Source organism: Myxine glutinosa, chromosome 4, assembly GCF_964187855.1.
Source record: "Myxine glutinosa chromosome 4, kmMyxGlut1.1, whole genome shotgun sequence".
NCBI classification, from domain to species: domain Eukaryota; kingdom Metazoa; phylum Chordata; class Myxini; order Myxiniformes; family Myxinidae; genus Myxine; species Myxine glutinosa.
Window position 1 is genome coordinate 162184260 of NC_136264.1, and position 23472 is coordinate 162207731.

Below are 23472 nucleotides of genomic sequence, written 5' to 3' on the forward strand. Positions count from 1 at the left end.
ACATTTAAGGTACGGAGACTAGGTTTGTGAGGAGTTTTGCATTGGTGTATGGAGGCTCAGTTGGTGAGGTCTTCTGAATTTGCTTATGGAGTTTGGTATTTGAATGTTTATATGGATGTTTGGATGGTGATTGATATCAGAATCACAGAGACACTCTCACGTCTCATGGTTTGGGATTGCATGAGAATGACCACTCTGAATGGATTTGGATTTGTGTAAAGATGCTCAGCCAGTGATAGGCATTGACATACATACAGATGCTTGGTTGGTGAGCAGTTTTGGCGAACAGATATCTGTCGGTTGGCAGTCTTGGCATACGGACACTTCGACAATGAGTCGTTTTGCCGTACGGAAGCTCGGCCAGTGAGGAATTGTATTGTACATACGCATGGTCGATAAAGGGGTTTGGAGTATGTGGATGTATTTTTGGAAGCTTTTTAGAATGGGTATCTGCCTGACCTTATCGGCTGTCTCAGCTCACTTTTCTAAGTGCTCCAATCTCACAGTACATGTGTGTGTGCGGGTGTAGCTGCCGGTACAAGAGGGGTATTTGTGAACAAAAGTTTGGTCTGGGAAGGATTTAGTTTTCATGACTCGTTTGGGAGAAGAACGTTTTATTTATCACGTTTAGGAACCCCTGGTTAATTTTTATTTTTACGGCGTAGCCCATAGGGCAGAGCTGTCTAGAACAGTGTTTGTCCGTCCGTCCGTCTGTCTGTATGTAGGTATGTATGTATGTATGTATGTATGTATGTATGTCCCTCAAACATATACCAATCATAGCTGAGAGTCTGGTCACATGACAGGGTGATATGATTACGTCTGATGTCATTACGGCGGTGCTGCAGCTGACTCTCCACGCACCGCCATTTTGATTTATATGCCGTTCATGCCGAACATATTGTCGAACCTGTCATATATCACAATCGCCATGCTCCACCTTAACGTTTTTTATTCAGTGTGAAACGCAAACAAACCGATTGTTAAAATGACCATCAAATATCGAAAGCATCGGCGTTATGTCTCTTCCAACAATACAGTGCGTATAGGCCTTAGGCATTGTGACTCACTGTCCGCTTCAGACAAATTAAACCCAGGTTTCTTAATACAGTGGTATAGTTTCAGTGGTATCGTTTTCGTAATGATAATAATAATAATAATATTGTTGTGGATTTGAGAATTGTTGTGTTTTTTTATTATGGTTGTAAGTGTAATGAAGATCGTTGTAAAATATCACCCTCCTTCCTCCATTTGGTGTATAAAGGTCAAAGGTCGTGCCCGTAGTTATTCCATATACAATCACGTAGCAAATCATAGATTTCCTCCTTGTTCAGTAGTTATCTCCTTATTATGTGTATTAGATTAAGGCTTTGTCTTCCATTAATTAACACTCCATTGCACCGAATTCAAATAAGGTAGATTCCCTTCACATTCCCCTTTTGTCATCAATTGCCAACTGCATTGGGCGGGTTTCTGCATTCGCCGCTGCTGCTTTGCGACCGTGTTTTTCGCTGCAAGACTCCATTGAGCACGCGGTCGGATCGGAGCTGAAGGTGGGAGGAGTCAGCCCAGCGCCAGGAACAAGGCGTGGCCTTGCCAACGCCTCCTCTGGGGGCGGGATCGGTGGGCCCTCGCGGCCAATCAGGGCCGAGGCGAGCTCGCCGATGGGCGTGTCCTGGAGGCCGGCGGCTTGATCGCCCCAGGCGCAATAAAAGTGCGCGCGGAAGCCTTTAAAGGGAGAGAGAGAGATGCGGCAGATGAGTCCAGAGGCAGTACCACGAGCCGTACCACGCAGCTTTGACTCCACCAAGCAGCTTTGACTCCACCAGCAGCAACAGCAGCAACAGCTTGAACCGGCGGAGCTCGTACCGCGGCAGCTCGCACGACCGCAGCTTGGGCGTTGACGGCGGTGCCGACCGTGGCCGCGGAGGAACGGAGCTGCCGCTCCCGGCCCGACCGTGACCCAGTTCCCGTGGACCTTGTCTCCCTCCAGCTATCCACCTCCAGCATTCGTTCCTGCCATCATCCCCCGTGTAAGTGTGCTCGTAGTCTGTCTTTGTTCTGTCCTGGGTTAAGTAAGACTGTATAAAAGAAGCTAATAATTGCACTGTGTCTTCTTCTTCTGTAAATTATTTTATTATCTTTCCTTCTCCTTGGTTATTTTTGGTCTTGTTCTTCCTACCTTCGTCTTCTTCTTCACATCCGTTCGTCTTTGTCTTTTCCCCCATTGAAAACCTGTGGCACGATTTGGCCAACGTTCAAGGATCGGGTCTAGTCCTTGTTAATAGTTCGTGCCACGGTTGCTAAAACCGCTCGGCAATTAACATCTGTCCGCGGTACGAACGGGGCTGTGCACCTGCCTTTCCGGAGGTAGCTGGGCAGCGTCAGGGACCCCGTCGGTCAGTCAGAGACGAGGGGATTAATCCCCCCTCGATAAGGGGAACAGAGGCCGACGTTGGGTTCCGTAACAATATTATAGTAAATATAACCATAACACTTTAATCCCAATGTCGTGAATGGAAAGTTGATGGATTGAAGCGGTGTAAAAGCGGAAGTAAGGAATTCACCTCGGTTTTTTAAAAAATAATGTAATTTTCGTAATAATAACGTAACGTTATTATTATAGTAAATCTAATCGTAACACTAATCCCTTTGTAGTGACTGCAACGTTACTGGAGGTTAAATATATATCTTCTATATATATAAAAGAAAGTTTTTGTTTGTTTGTCTGCACGCGCTAATCTCCTGAACGGTGAAAGATAGGAGGAAACCTTTGAAACAAAAAATGTCGGGATGGGCCCCGGGCAGGTTATAGGCTAGGTGGCAAGGCCGGTCGAGGCCGCCTCGGCCGGGTTGAGCCCATTTCGCAATAAATCTTCTTCTTCTTCTTCCGAAATTCTCTTGAAGTACAACTTATGCACTTAATAGGAATATCTGACTGATTGCAACACATGCTTTGAAAATTCTCTCTCGCAGGGCCCGACAGAAGAAAGAACAAGGAATCGTTGAGCACTAACTGAAACTGGGCTCGCGTCAGACCTATGTACAGAAGATTAAATTCATTCAAAAACAACCCGGGCAACGCCGGGTGCATTCAGCTAGTCATATACATTAAAGTAGCGGAAGTTTTGTGTCCGGCCGTCATGCTACGTCAATACGTATATGATGACATTACGGCGTAAACACCCGCTCACTTTGAGAGCGGCAGGAAAGGTCATTCCTCTTTGGGGTATATAGATTACAGTCTCTCTATGGTTGGGTCTCAAGAACATTGGGTGTGTGTTCATTTACCAAGTTTATTGTGGAGAGATCATCAAAGCAGTTTAAGCATTCGAGCAAGCACTCCAGTCAAACAGTCAAAACCCTTAAGGAATGGCTCCTTGGCAAGCGCTTGCTAGCTGCTTGGTAAATGAGCACACCTCCAACCATTGTGGGGTATATAGATTGCAGTAGATCTTTGCTCAGTTCTGTGAGGAAAACTTACCTCATGGATGTTGGGATTCCTCCAAATTTCTTTGTTTAATGTTATAAACACCATTAGCGACTGTTTAAAAAGCTAATCATGTGTGTTTGTGGTTTATAATATTTTACTAGGCCGGCTACGCCGCTGTTAGACTTTTGGTCTTGTTTTGTATGAAAAGTCGAGGCTAACACATAAAAGAGCTAACACATAAAACACAAGAACATAAACAGAAACACACATCAAACATAATAAAGGTAGCGGGAGACAAGAGGGACTGGGAGAGAGAGGGAAGCACAACAACAGTGGAGAACAGGGACATCGGGATATCTGTGGAAGGGAGAGGGCTGGGGTGGAGTACATGGGATAAACAATATGGACACGATGAGGACTTGCAGGAAAGAAAACGGAATTTGAAAAAGGTGGATTTGGGGTGTATTAACAAGGGTAGAAAAGATCAAGGTTTTGGATGGGGGAAGATAAGAGATGGTGGTGAACAGCTGTTTTAAAGACCTGGAGGGAGGAGTGGGATTGAAGAGAGTGTGGAAGTTTGTTCCAGAGGCAGGAAAAAAGAAGAATGAAAGTGAAGGTGAGCAGAGAGTTGATTTTGGCAGTTTCACCAGAAGAGGGTTGCTGGCAGATCATGCGCGTCCTGAAGGAATATTTGGGGACAGAGCTGGGGGAGCAGGGCTGGAGAGGAGTCGGTAGAAGACAAAAACCACCAACCTGCCTGCGGTGAGCGAGTGAAAGGCCCTCAGAATTAGTTTCATCCCGGGAGATACCAATGATTCTGAAAGCTTTGGTTTCAACAGTGTGAAGCCGACTGATGTGTGAGGCAGGTGCACCTGTCCAGAGGGGAGAGCAGTATTCCATCAAGCTGTGGATGAAAGCTTTGTATGTGGTGAGGAACTCAGAGGAGCCCAGAATGGACCGCATGACGGAGGATGCCCAATCGGCGACTGGCTTTGGAGGCCAGCATGGAAATGTGGTTTTCCCAGGAAAGATCATGGCAGATAGTGAGACCCAAAAGCTTGAGTGACAGAACTTCTTGGAGAGGATTGTTGAGAAAGTCGATGGGAGGATTGTCCAGATGTTCTTTTCGGAGAGACATCGTGAGAGTGTGAGATTTGTCAGGATTGAGACATGTTCGACTTGTTTGACCAGTGTTGTCTTTTGAACACATTGCATTTTCCTCCCATATGTTTTGGCTGTCTTAACATAAAGGAATAATTAAGTTGTTGGTGCTCATCACTCATGGTTTTCTGACATTATGAATCATTATATATTAATCCAGCATTTTCTGGATGTTATTTTAATGTTACGGATGATCACCTGCTGTTGTCTCGTGTCGTCCTCTTTTCTTGCTAGCCATCTCTTGATTTTTAACCTTGTTAAAACGATTGTTTTCCACACTGTTTTTATCATTACAAACAACAGATTATGTTTCCTGCCTTTTTGTTTTGTTGCTATACTGCCTTATTTCAGCCAGGAAGGCTGCAAAGAAAGAGGTAGCAAAGGCACAGAAGGCATGTAGGAAAATGTTCGGAGAACGTTTGGATTCGGAAGAGGGTCAGAAAGCAGTATTCAGGATTGCAAAGCAGATAGCGAAAGAGAGGTATGATGTGATGGGGGTGAGTTGCTTGAAGGATGAAGTGGCACAAATCGTTGTCGACCCAGATGGAATTAAAGGAAGATGGAAAAGATATATGGAAATGCTGTTGAATACAGAGAATGAATGGGATGGCAACATAGAGAGTAACCCAGTTTTAGGACCGGCAGAGAAGATAACTGAGAAGGAAGTTTGGTCCGAGAGCTAGGTGGATTTTATTTGACATGGAAACTACAAAAGCTTTGTCATGCTGGTGTGGTACAGGTAGCTTACCTGACCCCAGAAAGCCAATTCTTAAGTGCAGCTAGCGGTGGGTGGGGTAGGGGGCGCCACTCAAAGTACCCCCCAGATTGGTTTTATTTGACATAGAGACTACAAGACCAACTCATATGCCATGTGGTAGGGTGATCTTCACTGACTACAAATCTGCAACTTAAGAAGAAAATTTCTGGTGGGGAGGTCATTTAAGAACAACATTAATTAGTGCTAATTAGGCCTTTATTTGACATATAAGCTACAAAACTGAAATCACATACAACATGTAGAGAATGGTCCCCTCATCAATAAACAACAACTTAAGAACAGAATATGTGGTGGTAAGGTCACTTAAGAAGAGGTCAAAGGTCACGGAATAGGGGTTTCCAGCTCTTAATTACTGTTTGATTACAACATGCCACATGATACACACATGGCGTTGTCAATGAAACCAATATCAGTGGAGCCTGAAGTGAGATACATGAGAAGCAGAAATTTTTCCAATCTTACCACTTCCTTTGATTTCAATCAGCGAAAACATTTAAAAATGTACCCCATGGCTATTTACACTGTTATTTGACATGTAAGCTACAAAACTGAAACCACATGGAAAATGTAGAGTACGGTCCCCTAATCAACGAGCACCACCTTAAGAATAAAATTTGTGCTTGGGAGGTCACTTAAGAACAGGTCAAAAATGCCAATTTTGACTGAATGACCTTTGAACTAGTTTTATTTGACATGTAAGCTACAAAACTGAAACCAGATTCAAAATGTATAGAGAATGGCCCCCTCATCAATAAACAACAAGTTAAGAAAAAAAATTGTGGTGCGGAGGTCACTTAAGAACAGGGCATTTAACCCTCTCAATCTGATTGGAAAGTTAAATGGCAACTACTGTACACTGTACATCGATAACACCTGGAAAATTAAGTAGGCCTAAAACTCGAGCACAAAACACTCCTGCACAAGAACCAAACACTGAATGCATCCTTCGACGAATTCCTAGTGTTTAGAATGTTAGAAAACGTATTGGAAACTGTTTGCAGTGCCTTGTCCTCCTGTAAGTGTAACATACATTGTATCTGAGATTTGAAATTAAGAGTTACTGTTCGTCATCTTCATCGGATTGCAAAATGTCCTCATCAGAAGAGCAGGGTTCAAAGTTGTCATTATCCTCGGCATCAGTTTCAGTTTCTCCTTCATCAGGAACAAGAGATCCAGGTATCTGTGGTCCATCAAACCATATGACGTCGTAGGCTTGCCCTTGAACCTCCCAGCCATTTTCTGCAGTTGGCTGTTGACATATCATCTTTTTGTTGGCATCCGCCCACATTTTGGCAACAAATGATGCACGCTTGATTTGCTGGGAGACCTCGGCTTCACACGGTGGTATCATGGTTGCATCGATGCCCCGAAGGTTCTCAAGAGGATTCTTCGCTGTGGCCTTTGGTGCATATGTCTTCTGAAACACTTTATAGCGGTGTGCATTGAGTGAAAGTGCTTGAATTGGCTTGGCTCCATACATTCTTGCAGTGAAAGACATGATTACTTCCACTGAATCCAATCCCAAGTTGTCCGTTGCCATCTCTGCAAATGCGTCTTGAGCATCCTTATAACCCTCAAGAATTTTGAAGGGACGTTTCTTTCCTTTTTTGAAGAAGGCAGATGTGTAATCTGATCCCGTAAATGCATGGAAGCCAGCTAGTGCTTGACAGAGTGGGGTTTCCAAGACTTTGCTAATTGCAGTGATGTCTATGAATCGCCTGTCATTCCTTCCCGATGTCCCAACATCCATCCAAATATGTGCTTTGAACTGCCTGCAGTGATACAGCAGAATGACGGCGACATCTGTATCTGATGCCCTGACCGCTATGTTCTTCGCATTTTCCTTGTCAATGTGACTAACATGAGTGCAGATCAAGGTGTCAGCTTCTTCATGATTGGTTTTCAAGGTCTCTACTTCTTCCTTCATGACTTTCCCATCTTTCACGTAGAAAAGGTAGCATGCTCCAAGATACGAGAGATACACAAGTCGTCCTTGAATTATGTCTGCATATTGCTGGGCCTCCCATTCCATTGCCAGGAATTTTGGTAGCTGCTCTTTGAATGATCTTGACTTTAGACAATCCAAGATATTTCTCGGGCGGTGCTGTTCAGGTCCAGATATGGCGTATTCTTTCTTGTCTGTGTCATCCAGACCTCTTCTTGCTCTTTCACAGTCTTTTATTGATAGGACTGGATATGCGTCAAAGATGAGATGCACTCTTCCACGGGAGAGAGCGGTGACTTGTCTTAAAATGCCGGCTGCCAAGGCTCCATACGTTCCTGGAATGTGGTGTGGAAGAACATGTAGCAGGAACATACCATCAACCACATAGGCATCAACTGAGCTTGGTGTGACAGAGGGAACTTTGCTGTCTAACAGTTCCAGAAGGCCACTCTTTTCTGTCTTGACCATACAACCGTCTGTGCTGCACATGGACAGTGGAACCGGTGTCAGTGGATATGAAAAGATATGTTTCAAATCAAGTTTTCTCTGACAAGCAATGACAACCAGGCGTCCCATAAGGTCACGAGTGCACACAAGTGATGCAACACGTTTGTCTCTGTTACGCTTATTTACTGTGCCATTTTCCGTGAAGGTTCTGAGCTTCTCCCTTTTGATTGGCCGTTCAAACCGATTTGGATCTTCAATGCAGGCATCAACAAATTCGTTGTATCTGGCTTGTCCTTTCTCCCGGATGGCCAGCAAACATGTCGATGGAATCTGTCGCTGCCTTACCAGTGCTGATGTTGTACAGCCTATCCGATATTTCAGTGTACTTAAATGGATTGCATGAGTCTTTTATCTGGTTTACAACCTTATGCAAATCGCTTGTGTCCCTTCTGATGCGGGCTGGGCGGAGTTCAGCTGTGATGTCTTCCGTTTGAGATAGTCCGGTCATTGCTAATGCCCTTGATATAATTGCTGCTCTGGTGGACTTGGTTAACATCCAGCGAAGACGTGCACTGAAGTTGTTTGTCATGGATGATATACCAATCCGTCTGGATGCAGAATCGGCATTTACTGTCTGTTCCAGTGTAAGATCTACTGGGCATCTACTGAATGCCTTGTCAGTCCTTTTAACCGTAAAGACACCGTTTTCCAAGATAGAACGAAGTCCTGGGTGAGTACTGTCCATGTTTACCAAGTCCAACTGAAACTTCGTGAGCCACCGTGAGTAATTGACATGGTTTGTGGCGAAGAACAAGTGTATGATTGGTGTTAGTGCATGAGTGAACAGGTCCACGTCGTTTGTTCGAATTGCTCGCTCCAGAAGGTGGAAGTCGTGGATAAAGTCGATGTAAATCATCCAGAATTGGGCAGTTGGTCCATGTGTCCCTGATCGGGTTTGGACAGCATACTCCTTGTATGACGTGACACATCTTGTGAACGCAGAAGATGATTCTATTTGTGTCCATGTCTCTTCATCCTGTTTTGTTTGTAACCTTGAAAGTAAATCTTCAACTTCATCATTGCCTTAAAATGTCTCAAGGAATGCTTGGAAGTGTATCAGTTCAAATGCCAAGGCCAGTATCGGGTGCAACCGTTTGCATCTGTTGAAGTGCTTGCCACTCAGAAAACCATTCAGGGATCCAGCAGCTAGGACATCTGTGTCTCGCAGCATTTCTGGGCCACCAGATGCATCGATCAGTTTCCCTAGGGCTTTAAAGAAAGCCATTTCTATGTGGAATGGACCAAGCATGATGAAGACCTTGTCGAACCTGGGCGACTCGGTAACCTGAATCTGCATGGCAGGTTTGGCAGCATTGAGGTCATAGGTTACAACACCATACTGCTGACCGCACTCTTGCGCACAATTCTGTGTGGTGATTAGGGTATCCTGTATAACATCAAGCGACGTTATCGGCTTGTTCAAGTTTTTCATATACAAGACATTTTGTTCTGGAGTTGTGTCTGGGCATATCAAAGCATTGAATCCTACCCACATGGGAATGTTAGCCATCTGCAAGGCATGACATATCATCCATGCAAGGTCCTTGTCTAGAGCTAGCTTCCGATTAGCAGGCCGGTTGTCAACATCGGTGGTTTCATAATCAAATGTGCCCATTCGGGGTTTTTTACGGTATGGCTCAAGGGGCTGTTCCCGAACATGCAGTTTTCTCTTTCTTGATACTTTTTCTGGCTGTGATGTTGTTGGCGCAACTTGATTAACGGGTCTGCTTGTCCCTACCACATCTTTATTTTGATACAAGATACCCATTGTATCGTGAAGAGTGTCGGCTCCTGACAATGTCTCAGACAGTTCATCAAAATTGTCGAACGCCAAACCAAACACCTGATCAAGAAGGGTTCCCTCCGGACAGGTCTGCTCCGTACTCTGAATGGCATCTCCTAAGGATGTCTCCAGTGTCTCAATGGTGTGGTAATTGACAACATGGCCAAATCTGTTCAACATTTCAATCAGCTTCCTGCTACCAATCATAGACTTGATTGCCATTCCGAGAATTATCTGTTTGGCTGGTTTTACTTTCCCCCTTTGAGTAACGAATAAGGCATCCTGGCTTGAGGACAAGGCACGGCGTTTGAGTTTTGGAGTGTACAAGTTTTGATTGGGGCCCCCGTACAAGACCTGAAAGAAATCGATCAACATATCTGGGACAGTAACTTCACCCTCATACAGGTTTTGCAGAGTGGGAGGTTCAGGTAGAGGTGTGATTTGTGCATGTTTGATTGCTTTACGCAAGAGTAAGGCAGCCTTATGAATGAGAGCTTCAGGCGATGCTGCATAATCATAGGCTGTATGGATAAGGTGCTCACCTAAACCTGTGGGATAAACAATGGCCCCTGCCTTTCTAGCCCTATCTTTACACTCTACCCTAATTATGTCACCAAATTTATTCTGTAAGTTTGTTGCCAAATTTCTGGCTGTAGAAATTGGAGTCTCACCGGCGTCTTCACAAGGCTCTTGGTACCGAGTGAAGATGGATGTAAGAAGTTCAGGCCTTTTGCCAAATATAACTGATTTCTCGATGTAAGCATATAAACCTAACAAAGAAATGCTACCTGCAATAGCAGTAGGCCTATGGAGAGACTGTGCATTGGAAAGGTAAGTACTTCTGCAACTGTGATGGTACCGAACCTCTTTACATCGAAAGTCTACACCAGAGATCAGTCCAAGAAGGCTGTTGTCCTTTTTATCAGCTGCAGCAGTTTTTATTTTTATCTCAGCTTCGAGAGTTTCACATTCACCAAGATGTTCTTCTCTACCACCCTTCTTCTTCCTAGCTTTCTTGCAAAACAGGCAAATGCGTGGGAAAATACCCGAGGTAGACGTTGACGGGGTAAAATCACATGATGAACGCAGGGTCTTCTCACTTGATGCATGTGTCTGGGTTTTTTCTGTTGTATCATCACGTGGCACGGCAGTAAAGTTTTTGTAACAGTTCACGTGATAGCCATGGCTACTGTCGGATTCATCTGGCAGCGACTGAATTATCGTGTAGTACTTGGATGTGACAAAATTTCGTTTTTGTCTCCTCCTTGCTGCTACATTGATGATGGATGACCAATGGTCTTCAGTGATGGGTGCGATGTTGCCAGTGGTCTCATCTGCTTTTCCCACATGGAGGATACACTTCCTGCCAGGGTCAGGAGCTACCCCGCTAGCATGCTCCATAATCAAGCATAGGCCTCACCTGAAATAAAAAAATGACATATGTTAGTGGGTTCGAAAATCAACAAAAGTTGGGGGCATGTTATTTCTTATGGAGAAAATGAAACATGGATCTCTGAAGGTTTTTGCATGTGTCGATTATAATGCTCCTATTATCAGATTGTGTGGAAATCAGAAACGCAAAACCTCTCTTTAAGGGCATTATAATGTAAATTAGATTAGGTATGTCGTTAATCGTTGACATGTCTGACAGGTCTAATAGTCCAAGATCTGGGTGGATTTTATTTGGCATGGAAACTACAAAAGCTTAGTCATGCTGGTGTAGTACAGCAGCTTACCTGATGCCAGAAAGCCAATTCTTAAGTGCAGCTAGCGGTGGGTGGGGTCCTTCAAATATTATTTCTCGGAATTTGGTGAATTATTTTCGAGTATGTTAGATGAGGAATCCTTGGAGTTTATAATTTACAGGAAATTGCTGGACAGGGAATTCCTCAAATATAATTTCTCAGAAATTGTTGAAGTATAGTTTGTACAGGCAATTCTAAGAAATTACTTGTAGTAATTTAGAAGAAATTTTACCTGTACTAATTTAGCAGAAATTGTTATAATAAATGTTACAGCTTTTACATTGTCTTCACAGTTTACAAGTTTCTCATGTAATTAAGTGCAGAAAACCCCTATTCCGTGACCTTTGACCTCTTCTTAAGTAACCTTACCACCACATATTCTGTTCTTAAGTTGTGGTGTATTGATGAGGGGACCATTCTCTACATTTTGTATGTGATTTCAGTTTTGTAGCTTACATGTCAAATAACAGTGTTATTAGCCATGGGGGTCAAATAGGTGCATTTAAAAATGTTTTCGCTGATTGAAATCAAAGGAAATGGAATTGGAAAATTTCTGCTTCTCATGTATCTCACTTCAGGCTCCACTGATATAGGTTTCAATGACAACGCCATGTGTGTATCATGTGGCATGTTGTAATCAAACAGTAATTAAGAGCTGGAAACCCCTATTCCGTGACCTTTGACCTCTTCTTAAGTGACCTTACCACCACATATTCTGTTCTTACGTTGTTGTTTATTGATGAGGGGACCATTCTCTACATGTTGTATGTGATTTCAGTTTTGTAGCTTATATGTCAAATAAAGGCCTAATTAGCACTAATTAATGTTGTTCTTAAGTGACCTCCCCACCAGAAATTTTCTTCTTAAGTTGCAGATTTGTAGTCGGTGGAGATCACCCTACCACTTGGCATATGAGTTGGTCTTGTAGTCTCTATGTCAAATAAAACCAATCTGGGGGGTACTTTGAGTGGCGCCCCCTACCCCACCCACCGCTAGCTGCACTTAAGAATTGGCTTTCTGGGGTCAGGTAAGCTACCTGTACCACACCAGCATGACAAAGCTTTTGTAGTTTCCATGTCAAATAAAATCCACCTAGCTCTCGGACCAGTTGAGGAAGCGATAAAAGCAATGCAGGATAGAAAAGCGGGAGGGCCAACGGGAGTTGTGGGAGATATGTTGAAGGCAGCAGGAAGTTGGGGTGTGAAGAGAATGACAGAGATCTGTAATCTGGTGGTGAAAGAAGGCCGCATTCCAGTGGATTGGGAACTGAGTACCCTCGTCCCTCTATACAAGGGGAAAGGTGACCCTCTGGAGTGTGGCTCGTACTGAGCGATAAAGTTATTGGAGCATGGAATGAAGGTATTGGAAAGGGTGTTGGAGAGGAGGATAAGGAAGAAAGTGAAGATCGACGAAATGCAGTTTGGATTCATGCCAGGAAGAGGAACGACAGACGCGCTTTTCATTGTGAGGCAGTTGCAGGAGAAGTACATGGAGAAGAGGAAGAAGTTGTTTCTTGGGTTTGTTGATCTGGAGAAAGCATTCGATCGGGTTCCACGCAAAGTATTGACATGGGTATTGAGGAAGTTAGGAGTGGAGGAATGGTTGATCAGAGTAGTGATGGCAATGTACAAAAGAGCGTGCACAGCTGTAAGGACGAAGGACGGGAACAGTGGTGAGTTTGAGGTGAAGGTGGGAGTGCATCAGGGGTCGGTACTAAGTCCACTACTATTTGTAGCTGTGATGGAGGTGCTGGCTCAGAACGTAAAGGAGGGTTTACCGTGGGAGTTGTTGTATGCAGATGATCTGGTGTTGATTGCGGAAAGTATGGATGGACTGAAGGAAGAGATGAACACGTGGAAGGAATGTATGGAGACAAAAGGTCTGAAGGTGAATATCAGAAAGATGAAGGTGATGGCAAGTGGTAAAGCACGTGGTGAGGTGGAAAGAACTGGGAAGTGGCCCTGTGCTGTGTGTAGGAAGGGTGTCGGAGTGAACTCCATTCAGTGTACAATGTGTGCTGAGTGGGTTCATCAAAAATGTAGTAGTCTGAGAGGGTCATTAACCAGTGTGGCAGCTACATTCAAATGTAAGGTGTGCACAGAGGGAGCTGCAGATGGAGGAAATGTTGAGTTGGATCTTGGAGACGGCGTGAAGCTGGAAGGTGTGAAAACATTTTGCTACCTCGGAGACATGCTGAATGGAGAAGGTGGATCAGACTCGGCAACGGTTGCTCGAGTGAGATGTGCATGGAAGAAGTTTCGGGATTTGAGTGGCGTGCTGATGATGAGGGGAGTGTCGTTGAAGCTGAAGGGAAAGGTGTATGCTGCATGTGTGAGAAGTGTTATGATTTATGGGAGCGAGACATGAGTAATGAACGTAGAGCAGCAACGAAGGTTGGAAAGGGTGGAAATGCGAATGGTTCGACGGATGTGCGGAGTATCGTTGAGAGAGAGGAAGACAAATGATGAATTGCGAAAGATAATGGGAATAGAGCCTGTGATTGATGCTGTGAAGAGAAACAGGTTGAGATGGTTTGGTCATGTGTTGAGGAAGGATGAAAGTGACTGGTTGAGAAGAGTGATGGAAATGAATGTAGAAGGAAGTAGAGGACGGGGAAGACCGAGAAAGACTTGGCTAAAGATGGTGGAAGAAGAAATGCGGGCAAGGGGGTTAACAAGGAGAGATGCAGAAAATAGGGCAAAATGGAGAAGATTGTCATGGGGACCGCAAGGCTAACCCCCGCTCTAGCAGGGAAAATGGCCTTTAAAATGCATGTTGTTGTTGTGTTTGCTATACTGCCTTATTTGGATATTTCTCTTCCTGGCTTTAATAGATTGAGCTTTCTATTGTCATTGCAGATGCCGTAGCCCCACTTTTCAGGAAGAGCAACATAATGTTTCATTTGTGACATGCAGGGGGTTAATAGGTCACACTGTAGCTGACAGCTGAAGGATTTGTTCTTATTTGACTTGGTATATCTCTGTTTGTCTTTAGTCCACTTATTTATTTATTGCCCCTTTCCTAAACTGCTATATAACTGAGTTATTTCTTTAGAATGAGCAGATCTGCCAAAGTAACAGACTTTTGCGTGTATGTTAGTGTGCTTCCTACTCCTGTTGCTGCTCCTCCTCCTCACCCTCCTCCTTCTCTTCACCCTCATCTTCAGCCTACTTGTCCTCTTTGTCCTCCTATTCCTCCTCCGCCCCCTCCCACTCCATCCCCACCCCCTCCCCCTCCCATTCCATCCCGACCTCCAACCCCATCCCCGGTGTATGTCGGTACCTGTCGAGTATAGCATCAGTAAAATATTAAGCTTTTCTCATTCCACCATTCTCCTTCTCATTGCAGTGGTCCACCTCCAGGTTTCCTTCCACGTCCTCCCCCACCTCCATTTGGGTACCCTCCTGTTGGTAAGAATGTCATGTCTATTCTACTTTCGTATTTGATCTTTATGTACACGAATGGCTTGACTCCTTATTTTGAGCTTTCTTTCCTTCTATCCTCCCGCTTTCATCATCCTTCCACCAGGCCTGCTTTATCTTCTTCCCTTTTTTGTAATCCTACCACCCCACTTAATTTTATCCCTTCATATTTTCCTTTAGTGTGCTCTGCTGGGCCCATAGCATTATAATTAGTGATTACTGTTGCTTCATTATCATTACTGAAAACATCCGCTCCCTTTGGGAGTAGCGTGGAAGGTGGGTTGTGGGGAGGAGGGATGGTGGGGCAAGTTCATTTTGTGCCTATGCCTAGTAATAACCCATCCCCTCTGGCAGGGGTCAGTAAACAACTTGCACTGTGCCACACACAAGCAAAAATCAAAAGACATCAACCCACCCCTTTGGGGGTTGGGGGGGATGAAGGGGGGGGGGCGAGGGGGCAATTGTTTTATGTCCACGCCCTGACCCTGTGTACCCCCAGCATGTATGCAGATTAATTATAATCAAGGTTTATTACTTGTGTCCATGGGGCTCAAAATTCAACTTTTTGGGAGATTCGGAGAATGGGCATCTGCTCGACCTGATAGGCTGTCTGAGCTCACGCTTATGAGGGCTCCAATATCAGAGTATGTGTGTACGTGTGTGGGGGGGGGGGGGGGGGGGTGTGTGCCAAAATTTAGCAGTTAAACTGAGAAGTAGTGGCAAGGAGACCTGTACATCCAGATTTAATTATTCACTTTTCCAAAATAATACTTTGAATGATGTGATGTACAGAATTGATGAGACCTTGTGTTTTTCTCCTCTCCAACCTTGCAGCCAATTTTCCTCCTGTCTCCTTACCTTCACATCCATGGCCTCCCATATCCGGGGACAAAACGATAACAGTGGGGCCAGCACCCGCCATTGTCACAAGTGGTCCCCCTGCTTCTCCGGCACCCCAGATATGGGAACGTGAAAGGATGTCACTCGGTCGTGAAATTTGTCCCCGAAGCCCCAATCCTCCAGGGGCTTATGGAAGGTACGTTTCAAGACACGTTGGCCCATCGTATCTCCATGGACCTCCATGCCAAACGTGGACAAACCTCTTGGTCTTATTTGATCTCGCATCTTGTAGTAGTTTGTTACGGAGACATACGAGTGTTGCATTCAAATAATCTTGAACACTGGCTGCACACAGGAGCAGATCGTTTCTCTTCATTGTAATTAACATGCACAAGGAATTTGGTTTGGACTCAGGAGGATTCCATTCGGCCCAACCAGCCTGGGCTAAAATTGTCTCTGCTGCCTCTCAGTATTTGTTTGTGTAGGCCACAGAAAGACTATGGTGTGTGGCAAGCACATATTGTTGGTCAGGATGCACTCACCAATATCTGGTTTGGCACACAATGTTCCTGGTCCCACTGCACTGAAGAGTTTATATTTGAATGTTAAATGCTTGTTTTTTTTTCTCAGTGCATTATGGAGGAAAAGCTATTGGAATCACATGGGCAGATGACATCTTTTTTTTTTTTCATTGCTTTTTGCCACACCCTCTGAGTTGTTGAACCATTTGCCAACTTCATTTTTTTCCGAAGGTACAAGCTAAAATTGTCGGTTCTTTTCATGTCGAGATCAAATGATGTGTGGAAGCACAAGATTCCAGCTGCTGAGTTGAAATTTTAAACCTTCTTTTAATTTGCCAATTTGGCCGTTTTGTTGTGTGACTGTATCTTGTCTTTGCTGTCAAGGTTCGTGCCTTTTGACCCTTACCCTGCGGCAGATATGCGTGGGTCCTCTTGGGATTAGGAGGTTAAAGGGCATGACTCCCATTTTTCTTGCACTGCTATTTCTGTGTGCATGCTCTCCCCATATGTCGTCGCTTTCTCACTGCCGTCAGGGTTTTCTATGCTAGTTTTTGTGTTCATTTATCGTTCTGGTTGTTACCCACTAATCCTGTGGGTAATGAGGGAATTCTTGGAAAAGCAGCGAGTGGTAGGGGGAATGGGACAGGATGGAATGAAAGGCTCGGTAAGACGTTTGTAAATATCTAATGATGAGCCTTCCAGTGTTCCTAGTCCATTGATTGAGGCCTCTTGAGATACCTTTTGTAGCTGGTTGTATTTGTACATTTCTAATGAGTTTTGTTGTGAACTGAAGCCAGTGTTTTCTTTTTCAATCTGGTGCTGACTGCTGGTCGTTTTTATACACACAAAATGCATGTGGAAGTCCAAAGGATTGTTCTAACATAGTTTATTTTGAGAACCATTTGGAATACTTGCATCTCCAGAGGTTTCCCATGTCGTGTATCCATTCCCACGTCTTCTTGAACATACGTACTTGGTCCTCTTGTGTCGGTTTCAACCTTACGTTTGTCTTGGCCTTGGCTAGGCCGTGTGCTCACGATTCTTTCGACTCGCAGGTTATCTCTGTCTTCTTTTGTGTTTCCTTCCCTGCTCGCTCTCTCTCCTCCTCCTCTTTACCTATCCGCTCATTACCTGCTCCTTACCTGTGACTTTACCTGCTATTTACCTGCTCTTTCTCTTTACCTGTCACTTGTCGCAATACTGCCCCACCGTCAGTTCGTTGCCAGTTTGCTCTCTATCACCCTGCTTTTACTCGAGTTAATAAGAGTAATGGTATTTTCGAGAGTTGGAGGCTTTTGAAATTTAAATGAAGGAAAAATGAAGGATTTATTTTTTATTCGTTTTCTGGACAATTGCTTGAGCTAGGACAGCAGTTTATACACTTAGTTCTGCTGGCAGCTGGGCGACTATGACGAGTCGTTTATACAGGAATTAGAAATCTATTTTATTCTCGATCAGTGCATTCTGCTCGAGATTTTGCCGTGATTTACTTTTGCCTGCAAGCCTTGCGTTGTTGTCACTGCCTGCATTTGCTGGCCTGGATTCTTGGAAGGTTCATTTGTTTTTTTTTTCTGCCAAAAAAACCCCATCATAAATCTTGTTAATGGTGCATTGCTTCCTGCTGGCTGGCTAACTACACCTCCCTTGAGACTGAGTGTTTTCAATCCATTTGTTTTTAACCTTTTTTTTTGCATAATTAACTCTTTTTTTTATTCTTTTTTTTAACAGACTATGTCTGCTTCATGTGCTTTTGTATATATTGCCTACCAAATCCCTGAGGTATGTACATGGTAGTTAAAAAAAAATGCTGTAAGAGTCCATTATGATTCATGTTCATGTTGGAAATGTATGACATGCCCTGCAATGTGAGAGCAAACTGCAAAACGCCAATGTGAGAGCATAATGAGGAAGTAGTCTTGCTGGTGGTGGCTTGTTAGCCCACCACCAAAGGTGGAGGGACGTTGTGTATTCACCCCTGTTTTGCTGTCTGTTTCTTTCTGAGCAGGATATCTCAAAATGTTATAGATGGTTTCTGATGAAACTTGGTCAACAGGTTGTCTGCGTTGTAAGGATGAATTGTTTCAATTTTGGTGAAGATCTGAATCCGGATCCAGATACAAGCATTTTTTTAAAATTTTCAATTGATTTTAGGAACTTGCTGATGATTGGATATGTTCTCTCCCTGACCCCTCATCCTCACCTGCATCCCTTGTTTTTGGCCGTCTCCATCTACCTTCTCCCTTCTCACTCCATCCTGCTATTATTGTTTCTCCTTCTCCTGCTGCTTCTTTTGTTATGTTGTGGCCTGGTCTGTTCTGTTCTGTATCCTAGCTCTTCCACAAGCCTAGACCATGTGTAAAAAAGAAAAGAAAAAAAGATGATGAAACGAGGCCACAGACGATATATATATATATATATCGCATGATATCTCAAAAAGTTGTGGACTGATTATGACAAAACTAGGTGGATGAGTTGGTTGGGTGAGAATAACAAGCCAATTAGATTTTGGTTCAGGTCCGGATCCACATCCGGCCTATCAGTGGATACAAAATGTAAACTGTTCAGCCGGGTGGAGGTACGCACTCTACCAAGTGCTGTTCTAGTTTTGATGTGCATTGATGGACAGGCAGAACAACGGATGGAATCGACAAGACATTGATCCAGGAACACTAACCGCACTGGGAAGCAAGGAGCAGTTGACGACGTTTCAGACGTTGACCTTTCACCAGAGCAAAAGGGCGAACCCTTAATCTGTTGACTTTCGTCGAAGCTAGGGATAATATTTAACTTCAAAGAAAATTATGCAAGTTTAAAGTGAATAGGTGCATCTGATTTTGGAATATCCCAATTGCATGAGCAAATGCCCAGCAAACGTTGCACTGACCAGTCCAAATTGGAGCTGTGTTTGGTTTATATAAGACTCGTCTTCAAGTGACAAGCCATTACCTTTTCATTTCACTGCTGTTCTCGCTTGTCCTATGCACCATTTAGTAATCCACGTAATTTTAAGGCGTGTGGACGCCTGTGTGGCATTTAAAGCGTACTCGTGTTACCATTAACGGTGCAAATAGCTTCTGGGGCTCTGGGCGGCTAAAATAATGACCTTTTAACCTTGTGGCTGTCCAAACACTTTTGGAGGAGGAGAAGATGATGTTCCTTTTTCTCCATGGCTTTGTATGTGACGATTGCAAAAGAATTTTTGTTAAACACAGTCATGCCACATCCTTTATATATATTTTTTGTTTTAAGCCAGCCATTGTAAAATTAACAATGAAATAAAATACAAAATGCTTTGTGGAACAAATGTTGATGTGTCGGCCTGTTGTAGAGGTAATTTTTTTTATTTTAATGGATGCATCGAAAGGCAAGCGGATGGAACACGTGCATGTTCCATCGCATGAGAGGAGTCGCCGCAGATGAAATTGGGACATGGTCTCAGCGATGGTAGTGAAGTGGTGTTACCTACGTGAGGAACTATGCGTTGATGCGTGCTTTCTTGGCATAAGCCATGTGATGACTCGTGCACCTCTGAGCATGCAGCAGGGGGCGGCAGCAGCACAATCTGACAGTTTACATTTCTGTGTCCTCGCCATTAATTATTCTATATTCGGAAAGTATTTGTCATTTGCAATACGATCCATTTGGCTTTTCATTGTCTTTAGGGAAGTACGATTGTTTTTTAATTTTCTCTGTGTGTTGAGTGTTTTCTTCACTGCTTTGTAACCCAAAGTTATAATACTCTCTTGATTTTAGTCCACCATGTTTTGTCGTGCTGTCTACCAACGTCATTGTCCTATAAATGTCAGAGAGTCCATTTCTTTAATGATCATACTAAAATATGCAATTTGGTGTCTCTCTGTCTGTTTTTTTTTACCGTGGTTTGTTCGGTCGTTATTTATCCAATCTCGACCAAACTTGACAGGAGATCTACTATAATTTATATACCCCAGAGAGGATAATAACATTACCCTGGCCTTCCCGCCACTCCCGTAAGGAGTCGAGTGTATTTACTGTATAAAATCGAGGGCTCCTTGATGTGCTAATTGTTATCCCTCTCCTGCTCCTTTCACATGGCAGCGATGAAGACAGGTTTCGTTACCAAGAGCGGCGCGAGTATCCTCGAGAACATGAACGCAGCTACGAGCGAGACCGTGAGCGCAGCAGTTTTGAGCGCGAGCGGAATCATGGCAGCCGCGAACGCAGTCGGCCTTTGCCGGAGGACCGGCAGCACCGTGAGCGGCGGCATCGAGAGAAGGACGATGGCTCTGTGTCTGCTAACAGCAGCAGTGGCCGGCACAAATCATCACGACGGTATGGGGGTACTTTCTATTCTACACAGTTATTTCCACACCTGATGTTTGTACATAAATACACGGTGGTTGAGTAACCACGCGAGGGTTTTCACAACTACTCCGTACAACTCTAAGAAGAATTGGTCAAACTACGTTCAATTGTTCGAAGATTTGAATCCAATGACGACCGACCATCAGGTTCATTTGTACCTGTATGAGCCCAAAGGAGGCCCAATTGGCTGTGGCATCTCACAATTGTGTTCTCACTTGCAGCATCTAAGAAAAATAACTTTTAAGCGACTCTTCATCGTCGTAGGAATAAAATGCAGTGCAATCGATGAGGGGCCTTCAACTTGAACTTTGTTATTGTAGAAATGTGTAAAAATGTATTGATCATTTTTCGACGCTGAAGTTTTGTGCAATAACATTGCCTACCCCAGGCAAGTTATACAGAACATGACAGCAACGTAGGCCAAAGCTTTCTGGACAAAACCAACAAGGCAGACAATGTAGTCACTTGCTCGAATGGAGGTTGATCATCAGGGTCCTAAGCCTGGTGTTGGCTTAACGGGTTAAGCTGGCTGGTTTAAGATCATAGGGTCTTGAGTTTGAGCCCATGTCGTACAGTTAAATAACACCATTTGGTGTAGCTCAGCCTGTCACCCTTCCGAGTTCGGCAAAATGAGTACCTGCTTACAGGAAAAAGGCAGCACTGCATTAGCGGCACAGCCGCACTCCCAGCAATGATGCAACCAGCAGCCATAGGCTGCGTACAAAATGATGATTATCAGGTTCCTTGTGAGTGAGAATATCAAACCAGCTGGAATGAACAGGAGACTGTCTGCACAATTCGATGATGCATGTCGTTCACAGAATTGTGTGTTTCTAACGGCAGAGCGAGTTGGTAAAATGCACACGCTATTCGAGTGTTCTCGTGATCTTGATGAATCGTGAGCATTCTCTTGTGCATCCAAGTAACGTCATTCAAGAAAACGTGAAATGTGTTGGACAAATCATTTTGGAGAACCACTGGATTCCTTTTCCAATACATTGTATAAGATCTGTACGTCAGTGTTGGAAGTGTGGAAACAACAATTCATTCTCATTGGAAATTCAAACAGGTTAATGAAAGGTGGATGCCAAAGAACCCAGACTTGACTAGAGCAAGAAGGACGTGCGCTGCGTACTCTTATGGAGATGTGTCAGGAAGTTACAGGTCCTCCCCCAAACCGTCCACTATTTTCACCTTGTAATTGTTATCCCTTTGGACCACTCAAAGATCATCTGAATGGCATTAATTTTACAGTTGATGAACCATGTGTCCTTAAATGACTGTGCACCTGCTCCAAACGTATATTGTTAACGTAGATGGCATAAAGGCACACAGCCACACCAATAGGACAAGCCTGGACGTGTAGTCAGTGAATACCTCGAGAAAGGGATTAATTTACATTAACTTCCCTGCACTTGTTGGTTTTTCCAGATAAAATTCCATGCCAACTTTGAACTGCTACCCACGTAGTTATGTGTTTGTATGCCTGGTGTTGGCTTGGTGGTGAGGGTGCCGGCTTCGGATCCTAGGATCCTGGGTTCGAATCCCGGTCGATCGCTGAATTAACGCCAGGGGGGTTGACTCAGCCTGTCATCCTTCCGAGGTCGGCAAATTGAGGACCAGCTTGCTGGGATGAATGATCACGGTGTGTACCCCGGTTTAGAATCGGTACACCGTATCCCTGCGCATCGTAAGAGCGTGACCAAGGGTTGGCGTTAGGAAGGGCATCCGGCCATAAAAACATTGCCTCAAACAGGGAACCATGATTGTCATGGGGCCCGCAAGGCTAACCCCCGCTCTAGGGGGGAAAATGGCCTTAAAACGATCATTCATTCATTCATTATGCCTGTGCAATTAAATGCCTGTGTGCTTATGGTTATCCCAAACTATACTTCCCCTCCATCCTTGCCCCATCTCCTCTCATTTCCATCATTTATCACCTGCAGCTTTCAATAGTTATCTTGATTTAAAAATAGCTGCCATAGCTTTTGTTGGTTTGTTGGGTCTACTGCTACTTCTTCTTCTTCTACTTTTTTAATCTGCTGGTGACATTGGGGATGCCATTGATAATACAATCACCTCTAGATACAATCCAGAGATTATAGGAATTGGTGAGTTAATAAAGAATAAGCAGACTGAATGTAGCTTAGTTAGCTAAATATTGCATCATATTACATCATCTATAAAACCTATTGCAAAATGACCATATTGGAGTAAAAACACTTAAATAGGACAGAAGGACATAGGGACACCTTTGTTTGCGTAAACTTGACCTTTCCTAGCACCCCAAAATAAAAAAAATCCAATGGATTCAAATCCGGGCTGTGGGCGGCCCACTCATGAGCTGTGCCCAGGCTGATGATACGATTTCCAAACAGCTGGTGGAGCAAGTCGACGGTTTCACCTGCAGTGTGCGGTGGGGCGCTGTCCTACATGAACCATGCAAGTCTGAGTTGGTTTGAACAGTAGTTGAGCGAGATCAGTGTGGAATCGGCGTAAGACCTCGCGGTACTGCTTGCCGTTGACTGTCACCATCTTACCATTGACGTCCTCGTACCAATATGGTTCTAGCATACCCCATCTGGCATTCAATGCACAGAAGCAAGTGGACTTGGAGCCCTTGAGAGACATCTCAGACACCTCCTCAGGAGGTATAGCACCCCAGAAGATGTTGTTGTGATGGTTGATAGGCCCATTCAAATGGAAGTGTGCTTCACCACTGAACCAAAAGGAGTTGATCTAATTTGGATACATTTCCATTCGGTCACTGATCCAATCACACATTGTTACTCATCTCGCCATGTTAGTTAGAGTTAGTTTCGGGAATGCTAACGGTGGGATTTCTTCAGACTTTCCATAGCAGAATCTGTCACAAGAGAAATGTTCCCTTGGTCCTTGGTAACACTTGGTGGGCGGCCACTGTTGCCTTATTTTGATTACCTCTGTCACCGAAGGTGGATTGAGATTATGTTTTCACCCCTGTCTGTCTGTCT

At 44.2% G+C, this 23472-nt stretch overlaps 1 protein-coding gene across 1 annotated transcript in view; it reads left to right on the forward strand.

Moving 5' to 3' along the window:
- Positions 1-23472, forward strand: part of FIP1L1 (factor interacting with PAPOLA and CPSF1) — a 108581-nt gene that overhangs the window by 75353 nt on the left and 9756 nt on the right. Inside the window, exons 14-16 of the mRNA XM_068113932.2 lie at positions 14701-14762; positions 15609-15810; positions 20213-20446. Of these exons, the coding sequence (XP_067970033.2) occupies positions 14701-14762; positions 15609-15810; positions 20213-20446 (498 nt within the window). The remainder of the gene's footprint in view (positions 1-14700; positions 14763-15608; positions 15811-20212; positions 20447-23472) is intronic.